General features: G+C 45.1%; 1 protein-coding gene across 2 annotated transcripts; it reads left to right on the top strand.

Annotated features, from left to right (window-relative positions):
• The first annotated feature begins 1,844 nt into the window (after positions 1 to 1,844).
• Positions 1,845 to 17,274, top strand: LOC130193608 (regulator of nonsense transcripts 1). 2 transcript variants are annotated; one of them, XM_056414173.1, is made up of 24 exons: positions 1,845 to 2,230; positions 2,653 to 2,795; positions 4,148 to 4,237; positions 4,619 to 4,786; positions 5,459 to 5,639; positions 5,780 to 5,941; positions 6,160 to 6,247; positions 6,521 to 6,619; positions 7,021 to 7,129; positions 7,286 to 7,445; positions 8,415 to 8,533; positions 8,624 to 8,788; positions 9,906 to 10,020; positions 11,382 to 11,525; positions 12,208 to 12,421; positions 12,518 to 12,635; positions 13,739 to 13,895; positions 13,998 to 14,140; positions 14,438 to 14,612; positions 15,335 to 15,416; positions 15,509 to 15,673; positions 15,766 to 15,986; positions 16,462 to 16,584; positions 17,191 to 17,274. In XM_056414173.1, exons 1-23 carry the CDS (start codon positions 2,060 to 2,062, stop codon positions 16,579 to 16,581), a joined length of 3,309 nt encoding a protein of 1,102 aa, XP_056270148.1. In that variant the 5' UTR covers positions 1,845 to 2,059; the 3' UTR covers positions 16,582 to 16,584; positions 17,191 to 17,274. The 2 variants fall into 2 exon arrangements, with proteins under 2 accessions (XP_056270148.1, XP_056270147.1); XM_056414172.1 differs by having other exon boundaries at positions 6,521 to 6,633; positions 7,008 to 7,129.
• Positions 17,275 to 18,926: the final 1,652 nt, after the last annotated feature.

Raw genomic sequence — 18,926 nt, 5'->3', positions numbered from 1 at the left:
CACGACATCCACCTTTCATCCTCAGTCACTAACCTCGGTGTCAGAATGGACCCTCACCTGACCTATGAGGCCCACATCAAACATCTTTGCAAGACCTCCTTTTTCCACCTCAGGAACATTGCAAAACTCCGCCCCACACTCACTCTCTCTGATGCCGAAAAACTTGTCCATGCCTTTGTCTCCTCCAGGCTGGATTACTGCAACGCACTCCTCATCGGGATCCCTAGCAAGAACATCCAGCAGCTGCAGTACATCCAGAACTGTGCTGCTAGGATCCTGATGAGGGTGCGGAAGTACGACCACATCACACCCGCCCTCAAATCCCTCCACTGGCTACCGGTCCAGTACAGGATTAAATTCAAAGTCTCCTGCTGACCCACCAGTGCCTCCATGGCACTGCCCCTCTACCTTAAAGAACTCATCACCCCCCAATCCTCCCCACGCCATCTCCGCTCTGGACTGGCCAACCTCCTCCAGCCTCGGAGGACAAGGCTCCGAACCATGGGCGACCGCGCCTTCTGTACAGCTGCTCCCAGTCTGTGGAATGCTCTCCCCGACCATTTAAGGGCACCGCAGACTGTGGATTCTTTTAAAAAAGGCCTGAAAACCTATCTTTTTAGAAAAGCGTTTGATTGACTACTTTTTAAACTCTAAAGTCATTTATGTTTGGTTTTATTTTATTTATTTTAATTCTTCTCCTTTGTTTGTTTTTAGTTTTTCCCCTTTTTGTGCAATGTAGCACTTTGAGATCCTTCGTTGGATGTAAAGTGCGTTATAAATTAAATTTATTATTATTATTATTATTATTAAATAAACTGTTCAGGTGTGAGACAATTTAATAAAGGTTATCACACATCACAGGGGTGACAACTACAGCTAGTTTACAGTGTTCACTTTATTTCCAATTCCAACCAGAATGTAGAGATGTTGGTATTAATTACATTATGTTTACATACTTTGCCAAAAGTCCAGTGTAATATTGAATGGCTGGTAAAGTACTCTATAATATAATACATATTGATGCACTTTAATGTTGCAGTGGGGTAAACTTGACAGATTTATAAACTGCCTGGTCACTTAATCTATAATAATAATACATTGTCATGTATGTGTTGGATTATATGTTGTGTTAATAATCTGAACCTGTAAAGTAACAACACTTTTCTGATACATTTAGTGGCATGAAGAGTAAAATATTTGCCTTTGAGTAGAAGGATATATGATATGATATGATATGATATTCCTTTATTCATCCCACAGTGGGGAAATTTAAAAAATCACAGCAGCGGTGCACATCAGAGCATCAATGAAAATAAATATATAACACAAAACTAAATACTAAAAACTAAATACTAATACTAAATATACAGGGGGGGAATAAAGTGAAGTGCTGAGTTTGTTGCAGTGTTGCAGTGGGGTTAACTTTACAGATGTGTAAACTGCCTGGTTACTTAATCTATAATAATAATACATTTCCATTTATGTGTTGGATTATATGTTGTGTTAATAATCTGAACCTGTAAAGTAACAACAATTTTCAGATAAATTGAATGTCATGAAGAGTAAAATATTTGCCTTTGAGAAGAAGGATATAGTAGCAGAGAAATACCTAAAATGTCTACTGTATTAAAGTAGTTGAGTGAATGGTAATCAGTTCCCTTCCACCACTGGTATTTCCCACAGTTTATATAAAGTATTTCCACATTTGCCCTACAGGAGATTCACGATTCTGTTTTGGTACCCGGGAAAAAGATCAGAGTGAGAGCTCTTCCTCTTTCCGCGATCGGCCTCTGTGGTCCAGCCCACGGCAGCCCGGCCTTCAGAGAACGTCACACGTTGAGCGGCGCAGAGAAGTTCGTCACCGTTGGACCCGCTGAAAGCTTTCGAGGTTCCGATCGGTTCCATTTTTGTTTTGGTTCATATCCTTCCTCCGAGCGTCGGCCTTTCTACACCAGCATTTTCGCTACGCAAAACACCACCAGCGGAGGATATTATTGTCCATCTTTCAGGCCCGAACACCGGAAACGCGGCTCGCGTGAAGCGAAAGTTGAGACTCGCGATGAGCGTGGAGGCGTACGGGCCGAGCTCCCAGACCCTCACCTTCCTGGACACCGAGGAAACGGAGCTGCTCGGCGCGGACACCCAGGGCTCCGAGTACGACTTCACCGACTTCACCCTCCCCAGCCAGACGCAGACCCAAGGCCAGACCCAGAGCCAGCTGGACAGCCAGGTGCGAGGCGTTCACTCGTTCAGGAAGGCGCATTAAAGCGCGGTTTACCGACGGTTAGCCGCGTTAGCTACATGCTAACCCCGCTCCCATTGGCTCTAACGGGTTCATGCTAGCTCTATGCTAGCTGGAGCGGCTAACGCGCTGCTAGCTCACGAGCCCGCTTCTTAAAACATCCCAAAGTAACGCGAGGTGACGGGAGAGCGTTTCTTTTTTTCTAACCGCTCGATGCAAACCAGACACACGGGCTGTACTTTAATACCCAGAGATGAGAGTTAAGAGCAATGTCAGCATGTTAACTTTGTAATTTAGTGAACTGCCTTTCTTTTTTCTTTTTTTTTTCCGCGCTGCGTCTCCTAGCCGCTAGCTGCTGCTAACCGCTCGGCGTTCGGTTTGTTGTGTAACTGCTCCCGTCGTGCTCGCAGGTGAACGGTCCTGATGAGGGTCTTCTCAACGGGGGGGTCGAGGACTCCGTGGCCAAAGCCAGCCAGCTGCTGGCCGAGCTCAACTTCGAGGAGGACGAAGAAGACACGTACTACACCAAAGACCTGCCGCTGCACGCGTGCAGGTACACGGGCGGCGCGCCGCGCTGCTGTTAATGTTATTAAAGAAGTGGCGGGTTTCTCTTGATGATTAGATAATCACGACTGTATACACGGTGTTTATTTATAGTGTAGTCCCTGGTCGTGCACACCACATGCATAACCCAACATTCATTATTCTCACTAACTGTTACGACCGTTCTGACTGTACAAGTGGGACTCGTGTAACCCTCCTATCGCCTTTGGGGTCAATTTGACCTCATTCAATGTTTGACGTCTCTAAAAAAACTATTAACATCATTTTTTTGCTTAATATTTCATGACTTTTCCTAATTTATTGGGAACAACTGTGGAAAACATAAAATTCACATGAAGATACGTGTTTAATGTCCTGGACACAACTCGTACGCATCGGTGTTCTTTGGGGTCAATTTGACCCCAGGCTGTTTTTCACTGTGTAAAAAATATAAGATATCAACATTTCTATTTATTTAAAGGGCTATTTAGGTAGTAAACAAACAAACACGTGACACTTAAACTTGGGAAACAATATTAATTCTAATCATTTTCTGGAGGTTTTAACTGCTGTGGTCAAAAAGGGTAAAATATGTTAGTACATGTGAAGGTAACAGGAGGGTTAAGACACCAATGAAGCACACCACCCAGCTACAGTTACGGTTTTTATATCGTTATTCTAATTGCAAAGCTGTTGCCTATTCTATTTATTATTTACAGACGATTATACACAATTTAACCATAATTTGCCTTCAATATTTGTACAAAATATACATTTATACGGCTATTTATATGCATAGGTGTTCGATGTGATCTTATGAAAGGGAAAGTTAATATTATATTACTGTTTGTTATACTTGTATTGTCTTGGGATGGCTTGTTATGAACAGATCTGGTTTGAGTGTAACGTTAGAATTTACAGACACAATTAAAGTTGTTGACAAAAAGGCAATCATTAATATGCATTTCCTGCTTGCTGTATAATTTCTATTAGAGACAAAATAATGACATTTTCGTCAGTTTTCATAATTGTTTTTGGAATTAAATTAGTTGTGTACACAATGGAAATGAACATTTCAAGATTACCATTTTAACCGAGTGTTTACGAGTATTGTATGTCGAGAGCAGGAGCACACACGATGTCGTGTGACATGTGAAAACCTTTCTAGTGTTACATTTTTAAAAAATTAGCATGTTGCATACAATCTACTAACTGCTCCGACACTATCATGTGTGTATTATTTAAATAATTCATCCGTTTGTCGTGTCGGCTCGGCCTCGCTTCGTGATCTGTGTCCTCGTGCCTCTTTTTGACTAACTGCTGTCATTCAGATGCGGTTTTTAAAACATGTTGTTTTTGCAGCTACTGCGGTATTCACGATCCGGCATGTGTGGTGTACTGCAACACCAGCAAGAAGTGGTTCTGTAACGGACGTGGCAACACATCTGGCAGGTGTGTAGTCTCCTCGTCTTCGCCCGATTACCTCAAACGTAGCACCAGAACACGATGCTCCTGACATGTAAACTTGATGTAATAATTCAAATAACTAACTACAATAAATGTGAGTTATTCTACAATTAACACAATCGCATAATCTGTATGATGTGGTGACTGTTCTGTCAGCTGTTGACGTAAGCAAGCGATGCAATAAGGAACATACCATTGTTTGAAATTGAAGTCGTCTCTGATGTCTGTCGGGTTTCTGTGGGTCAATATGTGTTGTGCAAACTGTCAACAGATTTCTGAAGCGATGCTACTAGGAAAATGACGCGGAGATCTGAGTGTTTCTGATTATTTTCTCAATCATTTAACCCCCCCGACTCTGAATTGCAGCCACATTGTGAACCACCTGGTGAGGGCGAAATGCAAAGAGGTGACGCTGCACAAAGACGGGCCGCTGGGCGAGACGGTGCTGGAGTGTTACAACTGCGGCTGCCGCAACGTCTTCCTCCTGGGCTTCATCCCGGCCAAGGCCGATTCTGTGGTGGTTCTGCTCTGCAGGTGAGTGCGCGCCGGGCAGCGGTTCTGTGAGCGATCGCAGTCCTAGTCTGATCCGTCTTGAGGTTCCTCCAGGATGGAGTTGACGGTCACGTGCTACCCTGCATCCAAATATGCAAATCCTCTCTTTGACACTGGAGGCTCGTTCAGGTTTCAGCCCTCGTGTGTCACATGAGTCGTCATCGGGCCGTCTGACGCCCAGGAAACGGATGCAATGCTCCTCCTGAATAATCAGCCGGATAAGAAGAATAACAACATTATAAGCTTATGGAAAAAAACGTATTTCCCATATCTCCAAAAATCTCTCAATTAAGATTAAACTCATAATTCAAAGACACTTCTATTATGTCCTCCTCTGTAAATACTGTGTAATGGTGACGCTGGTTCAACCTCAAACATAACTTTTCACAATTTATCAACAACCTGTGAGGCAATTCACATTTTCGGGGAATCTGTCGGACAGAAGTGACACATCAGGTGTTTAGTCTGCAGCTGTTTTGTTTGTGGAACATCCACAGACCTTCATCAGCGCGTCCTGCTCTGTGGACATTACTTTATCTGTCTCGTGGTCGTGCAGATAGAAGTTCTTTTTAGAAATCAACTTGAGGCAGGAAGACCAAATATATTTTCCGTGCGCTAAGTGTCCGTCCGTCCGGACGCCGTGTCTCCGTGCAGGCAGCCCTGCGCCAGCCAGAGCAGCCTGAAGGACATCAACTGGGACAGCTCTCAGTGGCAGCCGCTGATCCAGGACCGCTGCTTTCTGTCCTGGCTGGTGAAGATCCCGTCTGAGCAGGAGCAGCTGCGGGCCCGTCAGATCACCGCCCAGCAGATCAACAAGCTGGAGGAGCTCTGGAAGGTACGCGGCTGGCGGGGGGGGGCGTGTTCAGAGCGACGCTCGCCGCACACGTCGAGTTCACGTGTGTGTGTGAGAAGACTTTGTGACAGGATGTTGGATGTACTTTAGGATTGACAATCGCCTTGACTGTTTCCGCTCAGGACAACCCCACCGCCACCCTGGAAGACCTGGAGAAACCTGGAGTGGACGAGGAGCCGCAGCACGTGCTGCTGCGCTACGAGGACGCCTACCAGTACCAGAACATCTTCGGCCCGCTGGTCAAACTGGAGGCCGACTACGACAAGAAGCTCAAGGAGTCCCAGGTACCCGATGTCCACTTTGTTACTCGGCGACTGATGTTTTTCATCCTTGAATATATGTTGTTGTTTATTCGTCTCAATTCAGGCGACAGAAACCCAGTCGGTCAGCTTAAAATCTACTTTTACGCGTTTATAATTTTTCTGGACGCCTAAATGTGAAGCAGGACTTGACGCGACCGTTGGTTTCATATGTTTGTGTGTTTTTGTTCTTCATCCTGCAGACTCAAGACAATATAACAGTCAGGTGGGACCTGGGGCTGAATAAAAAGCGGATTGCCTATTTCACTCTGCCCAAGACGGACTCAGGTGGTAATTCTCCAAGCTTGACTTCCTCCCAGTGGTTCTGTGGTGCCGATAGAAGCCCCGCCCATCTCCCTTCAACCCCGAGATTTGCACGCAACCCGCCCCCAAAACCCTTTAGTTTTTATTTTGCCTCTTTGTTTTTTTCCGTAATGGGTTGTTGTGCGTGCACGGTACTGTATCATTTGATTTGCGGCGATAGCCCCGCCCCCTTTAGTTTATTTCGTGGGTTATTTTGGGTGTAGAGCGTCGTCTAACTCGCGTGTCTTTCATCGATCCCAGATATGCGGCTGATGCAAGGGGATGAGATCTGCTTGCGCTACAAGGGAGACCTCGCCCCGCTGTGGAAAGGCATCGGACACGTCATCAAAGTCCCCGACAGTATCCTTTACACTGTGAGCAGCTGCATAAGTATCATCCATCCGTCACCTCATTGCCACAAAATACAGATACACAGATTCACACTTCCGCATCACACCTCTCCCCCTTTTCTGTGAGCCCCACTCCTCACCACCGGGGTCTTTAAGCTCATGACACAGCCAAATGTGTACATTTGAACATTTAAAGGGCTAGTCCCGGTGTTTTGAAGTGGGGTTCTGTCATGTATCCACAGTCGGTGTCTTACTGAAATGTAGGTGAAACTTCAGTGCACTGTTGAAAAACATAACAAATGTAGCGCACACTTTGAACTGATGTAAACACATGCAAAATCCCGTTTAACTATAAGACTAGACTGGTAAAGATAACATACTGTTTACTCCCTTAACAGCCTGTCTTTAAAGACTATGGGGACGAAATTGCCATCGAGCTGCGCAGCAGCGTCGGAGCGCCCGTGGAAATCCCCCACAACTTCCAGGTTGACTTTGTGTGGAAGTCCACGTCCTTCGACAGGTAAGCTCACGCGTGTGGCGCCTCGCCGCTCGCACTATTTACTCTCGTGTGAATGTGCCCCGTCCATCATTCGTAAAGACGTCGGGCCGAAGTCGCCCTCTCGGTCGGGTCGGCGGTTCAACGACGCGCTGACGACTCGAGTTTGTGTCGCCGCAGGATGCAGAGCGCCCTGAAGACCTTCGCGGTGGACGAGACCTCCGTGTCCGGCTACATTTACCACAAGCTGCTGGGCCACGAGGTCGAGGACGTCACCATCAAGTGCCAGCTGCCCAAGCGCTTCACCGCCCAGGGCCTGCCCGACCTCAACCACTCACAGGTCAGACCCCCCCCCCTGTGGTTCAGCTCATCATTCTGTCATTAAGTTTCCTCAGAATTGGACAGCAGGGGGGGGAAAGACAGTTAAGTTGTCTGTGATTTATCGTGTACATCCATACAGGGTTCCTACGGTCATGGAAAGCCTGGAAAAGTCATGGAATTTGTAAAGGGTTACTTCCAGGCCTGGAATAGTCACCTACGTTTTGGAAAAATCATGGAAATGTGTCATATTCAAAAGTGCATTTAAGCTGAGTTTTAATTCATTAATATGCTTTTAAAAGAACGACGCTCAAAATATAATCCAGCATACTTACACAATCTTGAACGCACCTCAACTAAAAATACATAAATGTTTATTCTTTTAATCTCAACTATTGTCTCTCATTCATTTGAGTCATTTACGGTTATTTACTGTATTCTTTGGAATTCTCATTGTAAGTGTGAATACGACATGTTCTCTTTTTTTAACCGAGATTTCACAAAATGTTTGGTCATGGAAATTTGGTTTAAAGTCCTGGAAACCCATCAACATGTGGATGAACCTGTTCATTGGTCATGTGGATGAACCTGTTCATTGGTCATGAGGATGAACCTGTTCATTGGTCATGTGGATGAACCTGTTCATTGGTCATGAGGATGAACCTGTTCATTGGTCATGAGAATGAACCTGTTCATTGGTCATGAGGATGAACCTGTTCATTGGTCATGAGGATGAACCTGTTCATTGGTCATGTGGATGAACCTGTTCATTGGTCATGAGGATGAACCTGTTCATTGGTCATGAGGATGAACCTGTTCATTGGTCATGTGGATGAACCTGTTCATTGGTCATGTGGATGAACCTGTTCATTGGTCATGTGGATGAACCTGTTCATTGGTCATGAGGATGAACCTGTTCATTGGTCATGTGGATGAACCCTGCATTTGACTCAGTAGGACGAGCAGTATTTTAAGCGATCGTCTCGTTCAGGTGTACGCGGTGAAGACGGTGCTCCAGAGGCCCCTGAGCCTGATCCAAGGCCCCCCCGGCACCGGGAAGACCGTCACCTCGGCCACCATCGTCTACCACCTGTCCCGTCAAGGCAACGGGTAAAAATGTTTTTATTTTTTTATAAATACTTACAGAAATCCGTCGTTATTCCACCAGTTGTTATCGTTTCACCTCTCCGTTGCGTGTAGGCCGGTGCTGGTGTGCGCTCCCAGTAACATCGCCGTGGACCAGCTGACGGAGAAGATCGACAAGACCGGACTGAAGGTCGTCCGGCTGTGCGCGAAGAGCCGGGAGGCCATCGAGTCGCCGGTTTCCTTCCTGGCGCTGCACAACCAGATCAGCAACATGGACAGGTGAGCGGCTCAACGGTCCTGAACACCTGCGGTCTGCTTCACACACACGCACACACACACTAATCATACCAACACGTCTAGTCGGTCACTTTTACATCAAATATCACCACGGTCGCTTCCTCGTACTCTCCAGTCGAAGCACCAGGTGCTGTCGTCATGTATTCACTTAAATAAAAGACGGATGGTATAAAGGAGGTATACATAAACGGATCTATGATGTCACTGCTTGGTCTTTGAGTGTTCCATTCATGCGTGTGCTTGGCTGTATTCTTACGGTGTGTGTATGTATAATTTTAGCGGCTAAATTATTGTTATCCACACCGTAAGAATTATAGTCGGCTCTATCGCGCTCCAGATGAGACGGTGATATGTTGTGTAATTTTCTTTTTTGTTGGTGTATTTTATTTAGTCAATCATTGCAATACAATATTATTCTATATAAAACAAAAATGCTTATATATTACTGTTATAAATTATAATCAAATAAATCAAAAAATGTATATGAAATAAATAAAAATACTAATTTTTAAAAAAAATATATATATATCCACATACATCAAATAAATCAGAAAATTAATATGAAATTAAGAAAAATAATAACGAAATAAAAAAATAATATATGCGTGTGTGTATATATCTCCACAGACATCTTTCATATGCAGAGTTGACCATTCTTATATCCATTTTAATGTTGTTCCATAATTGGACTCTTACAATAGAAATGCATCTTCTTTTAATCCCTTTTTTTTAGCCTTTTGTGCAGGAAATTTACAAACATCTCTCAAATCATGTTTACACTTCTATATGAATCTGTTTACACAGTCAATGGTGAACGCCGGGTGTATTTTAAGTCTGAACACAGACATAAATACATGTTTATATTCAGTGTAAAATCCATTAATTCACTGAATACATGGAAAGACGTTCCTTAAAGCGATACACTGCGTTCGAGTGTTCTTCAGTATGGTAGTAATCTACTAAACTGACTCCCAGGTCCACAAGATCCATTGTGGTTACCTTGAGGACTCGTGCCCTTGAGCACAGGTGATCTCATCCCTGTACTGCTCCGCTGTTTCCTGGCGTAACCGCGGTGACGTGTGTGTGTGTGTCCTCCTAGCATGCCGGAGCTTCAGAAACTGCAGCAGCTGAAGGACGAGACCGGCGAGCTGTCGTCCGCCGACGAGAAGCGCTACCGGGCTCTGAAGCGCACGGCGGAGAGGGAGCTGCTCATGGTGAGGGGAGCTTCAGAGCGTTCAGCCAAAACAACTCGGGGAGGAGATTTAAAACGGGCTCTGGTTGTTCTTATTGTTCATTATTCACCCGGGTCGGAGCCTTCAGCTTTTCATAAAAATAAAATAAAAGTTGTATTGACCAGTTGCATTTCATTTTTATTTACCGTATTTTCCGCACTATAGGGCGCACTGGATTATAAGGCGCACTGTCAATGAATGGTCTATTTTCGATCTTTTTTCATATATAAAGCGCACCGGACTATAAGGCGCATTAAGCGGAAAAAAAACAGTCAGATAAGTCAGTCGATCAAACTTTATTAAACGCGTTCACAATAATTCTCAACATTATTCAAACGTTAATGAGCGTATTCACAATAACTACCAACCTTATTCGGTTGTATTTTGGGATCCTTATACACACACTGTAATATCATGGTGAAGCACAGTATTGTAACGGACTGAGGGAAATGTTATGTCCGGATGTAACTGAACGTCTCACGAGCTGGTAGCTGTGAGGCGTGTCTGTGATTGGACAGCGAGTGATGTTGTTGTGTGTGTGTTGTTGTGTTCCGCGGGTTCGGATCGGAGCTATGACCCGGAGCAGACGTGAAGCTGGTTTTGAGGTTTCACGGCGGTTTGTTGTCGTTTTGGCGTAGGCTACGGCCAACAGTAGCTTGTTCTATGTTCCTTGAATAAACACCCTATAAGCCATCTATGTCTCGTAGCGTTCCTGACCCAGGGTCGCTACAGTATGTATGACGCTCCTGGCTACGGTAGCCGTAATGCTGCAAGCGGTGCGGCTTTGTAGTTTACCAAAGTCGTACTAAAACATTTTGACTTAGCGCCGTGAGCGCCTTGTACCACACAAAATCGCTTAGAGGTCAGTAAGCAAAACCAGAATTAATCCATATATAACCCGGATTATAAGGCGCACTGTCGTTTTTTGAGAAAATTAAAGGCTTTTAAGTGCGCCCTATAGTGCAAAAAATACGGTACATGACCTGCTAAGATTGTTTTAAAACAAGTCTTTACGGATCTCTATTGGTTGAGTTTGTTGGTAGTATTGGAGGAATTTTGATTGATATTTGGTATTATTTTATTAGTATTTGATACTATTTTGTATATAGTTATCAATGGCCCACACTCATATGTAGTCTTGTGTGTTCATAGCAGTTGTGTAGTTGCTGTCCACTGCTCCTCATTAAGATGCATGTGCTCCAGTGTGTGACAGTAAAAGTAGATTTACCCTGATCACCAGAAACCGTTCCATCCGACGCATCCTGAGCACGGGGACGCACCTTCTCGTTCCTCCTCCCTCTCTCTCCTGTTTTAACCCTTGTGAACTCTTCTTCGGGGTCCAGAATGCCGACGTCATCTGCTGCACCTGCGTCGGCGCCGGAGATCCTCGTCTGGCCAAGATGCAGTTCCGCTCCATCCTGATCGACGAGAGCACCCAGGCCACGGAGCCCGAGTGCATGGTGCCCGTGGTGCTCGGGGCCAAGCAGGTAAAACTCCCTCTCCCTCGGCTTAATAACGACTAATAAGAAGGAAGTCAGGCTAATGCAAGGGGTCAATTGCCCGTGATTTATAATTTAACTTTACCTGTAAAAAGGAAAAACAATTTAACTTTAATGTTTTCTATTGAAATCAGTGCATTAAAGCATCAACTGACAGTAAAGAATGATAGTTGTGCCGGGCGTCAGAGGAACATCTGCCACTGTCGCCATTTACTCAGGTTTTTAATCGATGTGTCAATTAAATGATATCACTAACAATAATATTGAAATCTTGTCGAGTTGGAGAAAAGTTATTTACACCATAGGAAGAACAACTTCCTCCATTCAGAAAAATATCATGAGTACTCTTTATTATTTATTTCAGGAAGACAGAACAGATCTGCACTTTTTATGCCTGAATCACAATTTCCCTTTTTAATTTATTTATTTTAAAGAAGATTCAAATGTATTTTTGTGTATGTGTATATATTTATATATAAATTTTTATATACACATTTTATTTTATATTTTTATACATTTCCTTTTAAATATCTATATTATAATAACTTTTTAATATTATTATTTCTCTTTTTAAATGTATTTTTATTGCACTTTTCTGTGTTTTGGAGTCCCGTTTTTATTTTATTTGGTTGTATTAACACCACTGTGTGACTCGCTGTCCTCCCCCCAGCTCATTCTGGTGGGTGACCACTGCCAGCTGGGCCCCGTGGTGATGTGTAAGAAGGCGGCCAAGGCCGGTCTGTCCCAGTCCCTGTTTGAGCGCCTGGTGGTTCTGGGGATCCGGCCGATCCGCCTGCAGGTCCAGTACCGCATGCACCCGGCTCTCAGCGCCTTCCCCTCCAACATCTTCTACGAGGGCTCCCTGCAGAACGGCGTCACTGCAGGTGTGCAACCGTCACGCAGTTCATTTTTAAATGTACGTCGGCGGGTGACTCGACGTTAGCGCTGCGAACGTGACGCTGCCTGTGTTCTCTCCTCAGCTGACCGCATCAAGAAGGGCTTTGACTTCCAGTGGCCGCAGCCAGACAAGCCCATGTTCTTCTACGTGACCCAGGGTCAAGAGGAGATCGCCAGCTCTGGAACCTCCTACCTCAACAGGTAACCCTAACCCCACGCCGGCTTCGGTTACTTTGCCCAATTTACCTTAAAAGCTCTAAATAATTCACAGTAGACAAAGTGCATCGACGACATTGGCGTATGGTCACATTGGTAATGGAAGAAATAATACAAATGTATATTAGATCAAATATATGTCTGCATTAGAAGAGATTTGGAGCTTCTGTCATTGATCTCACTAATTTTATTTTAATTAGATTTATATATTTATATATATATACATTTTTATATATTTCTTTTAAAATATATTTTTTTTTATATAGATTTTTTAAATAAATATATATATCTTTTTTTATATTATTATATCTCTTTTTAAATGTATTTTTATTGCACTTTTCTGTGTTTTGGATTCTCATTTTGATTTTCTTTTCTTTTTAATACATATTTAACTAGAACGGGCACTCGGTAGAGCGCATACCTTCGCATATCAAAAGATTGGGCATTGAATTATGAACATTTTGGCAAGAGTTGCATGCCAATTGGATAAAGATTGACCGTGCTATGGTAAAAAGAAGATTTTGACCTATCATGACCTTAACCTTTGACCCGATTGATCCCAATATCTAATCAAATGGTCCCCGGATAATAACCAATCATGCCACCAAATGTCATGCGATTCGGTTTAAAACTTTTTTTGTCATGCGAATAACACGCATACAAATAAATAAATAAATACACGGCGATCAAAACATAACCTTCCGCATTTTCAATGCGAAGGTAATAAGGATTGTTGGCGGGAACCAGATCTTTGTTGTTGTTGTTGAAGCCAACCACTAGGGGGCGCTCTCTTAGTCATCAGAACACTGAAGGAGAATTTCCATTTAATCTGGATCACAATATCTGGATATTCTGAAATGAACCGAGTTGACGGGAGGCTGTGATAAATAATCAGTCAAGAGAATCTCGATAGGATTATATTAAATATGAATAGTGCCGTGAAAGTTGCATCAAACCAACCCAAACAAATTGAAGGAAAATAACCACGACGGAAAGATGAGCGGCCATTCGTCTAAATGGCTTTCAGGAGGCGGAGCGGCACGACGTGTGCTCTATCCGTAGTGTTCATGTGATGTTTTGTTTTTCAGGACGGAGGCCGCGAACGTGGAGAAGATCACCACCAGGCTGCTGAAGGCCGGAGCCAAGCCGGACCAGATCGGCATCATCACGCCGTACGAGGGCCAGCGCTCCTACCTGGTCCAGTACATGCAGTTCAGCGGCTCCCTGCACACCAAACTCTACCAGGTAGCTGATCCTCCCCCAGCGGAGGCGTCTCGCGTTGAATGACCTCCCGTGGGCTTCTCTCCGTGGCGTTGACGGTCTCCCTTCCTCTGTTGTATTCCACAGCAAGTGGAGATTGCCAGCGTGGACGCCTTCCAGGGCCGAGAGAAGGACTTCATCATCCTGTCCTGCGTCCGCGCCAACGAGCACCAGGGCATCGGCTTCCTGAACGACCCGCGCCGCCTCAACGTGGCGCTGACCAGAGCCAAGTGAGAACCGCGGTTTATCATTATCTGGATTAAAACACAGATTAGCACTTCAGTGGCACTTATATAGCTCTTATTATGGTACTTTTGTCATTCGACTATGTTAAGGAAATGTTACTTTCTGAATTGTTGTTGTTCTTAGTTTGTACTCTCGGTTGATGCACTGGATAAAAGCGTCTGCTAAATGACATGTAATGTAATTATCGGCTCTTTAGATTAGACTCGCCTGCTATTAATGGGATGGTCTTCATGGTGTCTATGTGCAGTAGAAAGGTTCTGAGCGTGTGTGTGTGTGTGTAGGTACGGCGTGATCATCGTGGGGAACCCCAAGGCGCTGTCCAAGCAGCCGCTGTGGAACAACCTGCTGAACAACTACAAGGAGCAGAAGGTGCTGGTGGAGGGGCCCCTGAACAACCTGCGGGAGAGCCTGATGCAGTTCAGCAAGCCGCGCAAGCTGGTCAACACCATCAACCCCGTGAGTGGAGCGCACTACCCAGCATGCCCTGGGGCAGACGTCATCACGATACATGCGCCGTTTAAGGACTTTTACTTGAGCTCTTTCAAAAAAGTTCAGTGTGAGCACCGTGTCTCGTTTACTTGAGATCCGTTGGGCTCCGTCGGGAACACCAGGTTATAAATACTTTCTTACACAAAAGAAGTCCGCGTGTGCACGGCGACGCTCTTACAGGGTTCCTACGGTCGTGGAAAACCTGGAAAGGTCCTGGAATTTCTGGAAATGGTTATTTCCAGGACTGAAAAGTCCTGAAAATAAAATAAAAAGGCAACTTGTTATATTCACATGTTCATTTACGCTGAGTTTTACAGAATTAATATGCTTTTAAAAGAAGGTAATCTAAATATAAGCCGGCATTACGCTCTTTCATACTCACGGTGCACATTTTTCCGCGCTGCAAGTGAACGCACCTTAACAGAAAAGACGCGTATTTATCCTTTTATTCATACTAATGTCTCTCTCGTGTCATTTAAGGTTATATACTGGATGCTTTGGAATTCTCAATTCTTAATTTTCTCACTTTTTCATGTCTGCGCCTGAGATTTCACAAAAATGTGGTTCATGGAAATTTGGTTTAAAGTCCTGGAAAACCATCAAAATGTGTATGAACCCTGTTTGTTGTTAGTTGAAGCCCTGAATCTGTGAATGATGCCACCGTATGAAACGTGTACTTCCTGTTCCAGGGCGGCCGCTTCATGAGCACCGCGATGTACGACGCCCGCGAGGCGCTCATCCCCGGCTCCGCTTACGACCGCAGCAACGCCGGTATTCATTTAATATTCGTTCCCGGCATCGCGTGGTTTTATTAACGGTGCGGCGCGATGAGGAGCTGACGCCTCGTTCTCGCTCTCTTTCAGCCGGACGCCCGTCCAACATGTACTTCCAGACTCACGACCAGATCGGGATGATCGGCGCCGGCCTCAGTCACATGTCCGCCATGAACATCCCCATTCCCTTCAACCTGGTGATGCCCCCAATGCCTCCGCCCAGCTACCTGGGTCAGACCAACGTCCCTGCTGCAGGTACACGGCACTGAGATGGTCCACGATGAGAAAACTTGGGTCCAATGTTGTTGTTTTTTACTCTCGTGCTGATCTCCTCTTCTCCCCTCAAGGTCGTGGAGCCATGAAGGGTAAGCCGGGCCGCGGCGGGCGGCAGCGGGTCCGCGGATCGGCCCACCAGGGCGCCAGTCAAGGGAACGGACCGAACAGCCAGGCCAGCCAGGACGGGGCCTCCCAGCCGTTCTCCCAGGGGCCGCTGACCCAGGGCTACATCTCCATGAGCCAGCCCTCCCAGATGAGCCAGCCTGGCCTCTCCCAGCCGGAGCTGTCCCAGGTACCACTTCACCAACACGTGCTCGCTAGTTAATGGTCTTTATCAGTGGTACGGGAAGAAATAATACAAATGTATATTAGATCAAATATATATGTCAGATTTGGAGCTTCTCTCATTGATCTCACTGGTTTTATTTTAATTCGATTTATTTATTTATATATATATTATATATACGTTTTATTATATATTTTTATTTTATTTATTTTAATATATATATATATATTTTTTTATTAATATGTTATATATATATACTATATTAAATTATTATATATATTATTATACATTTTATTATATGTTTTTATATGTGTTTTTATTGCACTATGTGTTTTGGATTTTTATTTTTAATACATATTTAATTTAAAGCATTGTTGGCAGGAGCCTGATTTTTAAATACCAACGACTGCTGCGTAGATTAATTAAGACTTTAGACGTAATTAAGTGTCTGCAATGATGTTCCTGTCCTCCGGGCCTCCAGGACAGTTACCTGGGCGACGAGTTCAAGTCCCAGATCGACGTGGCTCTGTCCCAGGACTCGACTTACCAGGGCGAACGAGCGTACCAGCATGGCGGGGTGACTGGACTGTCACAGTACTAAAGTGTAAGTACATAAAACATAAAGTACATAAACCTCCGAGGCTTAGGGAGTAGTCATTGTGGTTCATTACCAAGTTTTATGGTTATTTAGTCAGACTTTAAGTTTATTTTCATGGAAATTACATTTATTTATTTATACCTAAACACCTAACTGAGCACGAGACTTTATAACAGGAGCTGAGCTGAGGTGCGTTCAAGCTCCACTCAGTAAAAAGAAGCTTTGAACTAAAGTAAATAACTTTTTTGATGATAAACTTAAAAATCTAGTTGTTTTAAGGAGATATTTTCACCGCAACATATTAGATGTTTACCACTAAGCAGCTGGTAAATACTTATCAGACTAAACATCGTTATTGTTTCTATTTAGTTTTTTTACCACGTCAAGTGCCGTGACTTTTAATACAATTTATTTTTAGAAAGTAGCAATGCCAATCTTCTCACGGCGTATTCTTACTCGGTAGAAGATGGTGATGTTTTTAATTTAGCAGATTATTAAACGATGTCTGACTATTAGTTAATTATTGTCGCAGTATTTCCCTCCGTGTTGTTTCTATTTAAATCTAAAGTCCACGTTGAGGACCAGAGGTCATGACCCCGTTGTGTGTTGCAGGTCACTTGAAGAAGGGAGCTAGGCTTGAACTGAGCTTAGTTCATCAGCTTTTTAATCTGGGAAATAATAAAAACATAAAATGGATCCCTGTTTTCCTCTGCTACAACCGAAGCACCACCGAGTGAAAGCGACGGGATAGCGAAACCAAACCAATGACCAGCGAGAGAAATAAGAGGGTAGACGAGGAGGAGGAGGAAGAGGGCGTGGCGATGGCGAGAGGCCGAGTGAACACGCGAAGGAGGCGGCGACCGACGACGCCCGGGAGGCGAGGCGGCGTCCGCCAACCCCTTCAAACCCGCCGGCGCCTCCGGGGACGGGAAGGAACGCCACCGCAACCGTCAGGCGGCGCCAGAGCTGACATTTTTGAAGAACTTGTTCTCCAAAAAAAGTTGCAGACGAGGAGGAGGGGGAAGACGGGACGCCATCGGACAGGAAACGCCTCCTCGTGCTCAAAGTCGGCTGGTTTCTCAACCTGCATCTCTTGAATTTGGTTTGTCGCGGGAGGAGAGCGGCGGCGGCGGCAACGATGATCTTCTCGACGGCTGGGGAAACAAATAGTTTTAAAAAAGCCTCGCCGGCCTCCCGGAGGACGCGGCGGTCGACACGCGGAGAACTCGTTCTCTGTGGTCTTTGAGTCTGAGATTAAAGAGCCTTGACTTGAACCTTCCACTGGCTCCTGCACCGGGGGCCTCCACCCGGGGGCCTCCACCCTGGGCTCCACCCGGGGGCCTCCACCCTAGGCTCCACCCGGGGGCCTCCACCCAGGTCTGCCACGGGGAGCTCGGACTGTTCCGCAAGGCGCGATAGTGACATCATCACGGGACAGTTCTCTTTCTTCTTTGAAGTACCTTTCTGATTTGTTTTTTTGTTCTTCTTCTTCTCACGGAGCAGATATTCGCAAATAAGTCATTTTTTAAACTTCTCCAAACACGACCAGCATTGGATATTCAACTCGATGTCATTTTGGTGTTTCAGCGGGGGGGGGGGGGAAATGCTTATTATCCTTATTTTAATCTTTAGGAAGCGGACGGCGTCGCCACCGTTATTTGTGTGTACGCTTCGAACGCTTTGCATTGATTGGTTAGTGGGAGGGGGATTGTGGGCGGGGCCACACTCGTCTCACACACACACACACACACACACATCCCTGCTCGAGGTGAAAAGCCAAACGAGAGGAGGATGAAGGTAGTCGAAAGAGGAAGGTGGCTGAGGAGGAAAAGGACTTCAGGAAAATGTTGAGCTTTAGGACCGAAGTCCCGAGACGCCAGCACACATTAGATGTCGCCCATTTTGATTTGGTGAATAATGTTCACGCGCTGACGGCCACACACACACACACACGACTCAAGACACCCGGGGTTGAAGAATTGAGGCGTTCACAAATGAGTAAAAACACGACCTACGTAAATCTAAAGGATCGTCGGGTCCTGTGGCTGAAATACGTCGAAACTAGTAAAACCCCAGTTTCACACGGGATTAAAACCATCAGTCCTGATTTTTAAATGACGGCCAGCAGCTGCAGACGAGTGAGTCGACCAATCACAGGCGTGAATGGAGTCAGGAATCCAACTGCCAGCGTAAACAAACAAACCAGGAATCCACAAGAAGAGGTGTGATGTGTTTGATTAAATCAGGCCGGGGAGATGAAGCCACCTTCCTTCCTTCCTTCCTTCCTTCCACGTGGAGTGAAACACGGCGGCGGCCGGTAGAATAACTTTCCTTCTGTGGACTCGATT

The sequence above is a fragment of the Pseudoliparis swirei genome, chromosome 5, assembly GCF_029220125.1.
Source record: "Pseudoliparis swirei isolate HS2019 ecotype Mariana Trench chromosome 5, NWPU_hadal_v1, whole genome shotgun sequence".
NCBI lineage: Eukaryota > Metazoa > Chordata > Actinopteri > Perciformes > Liparidae > Pseudoliparis > Pseudoliparis swirei.
The sequence above is the reverse complement of the archived record's forward strand: the minus strand, read 5'-3'. Positions and strand labels throughout refer to the sequence as shown.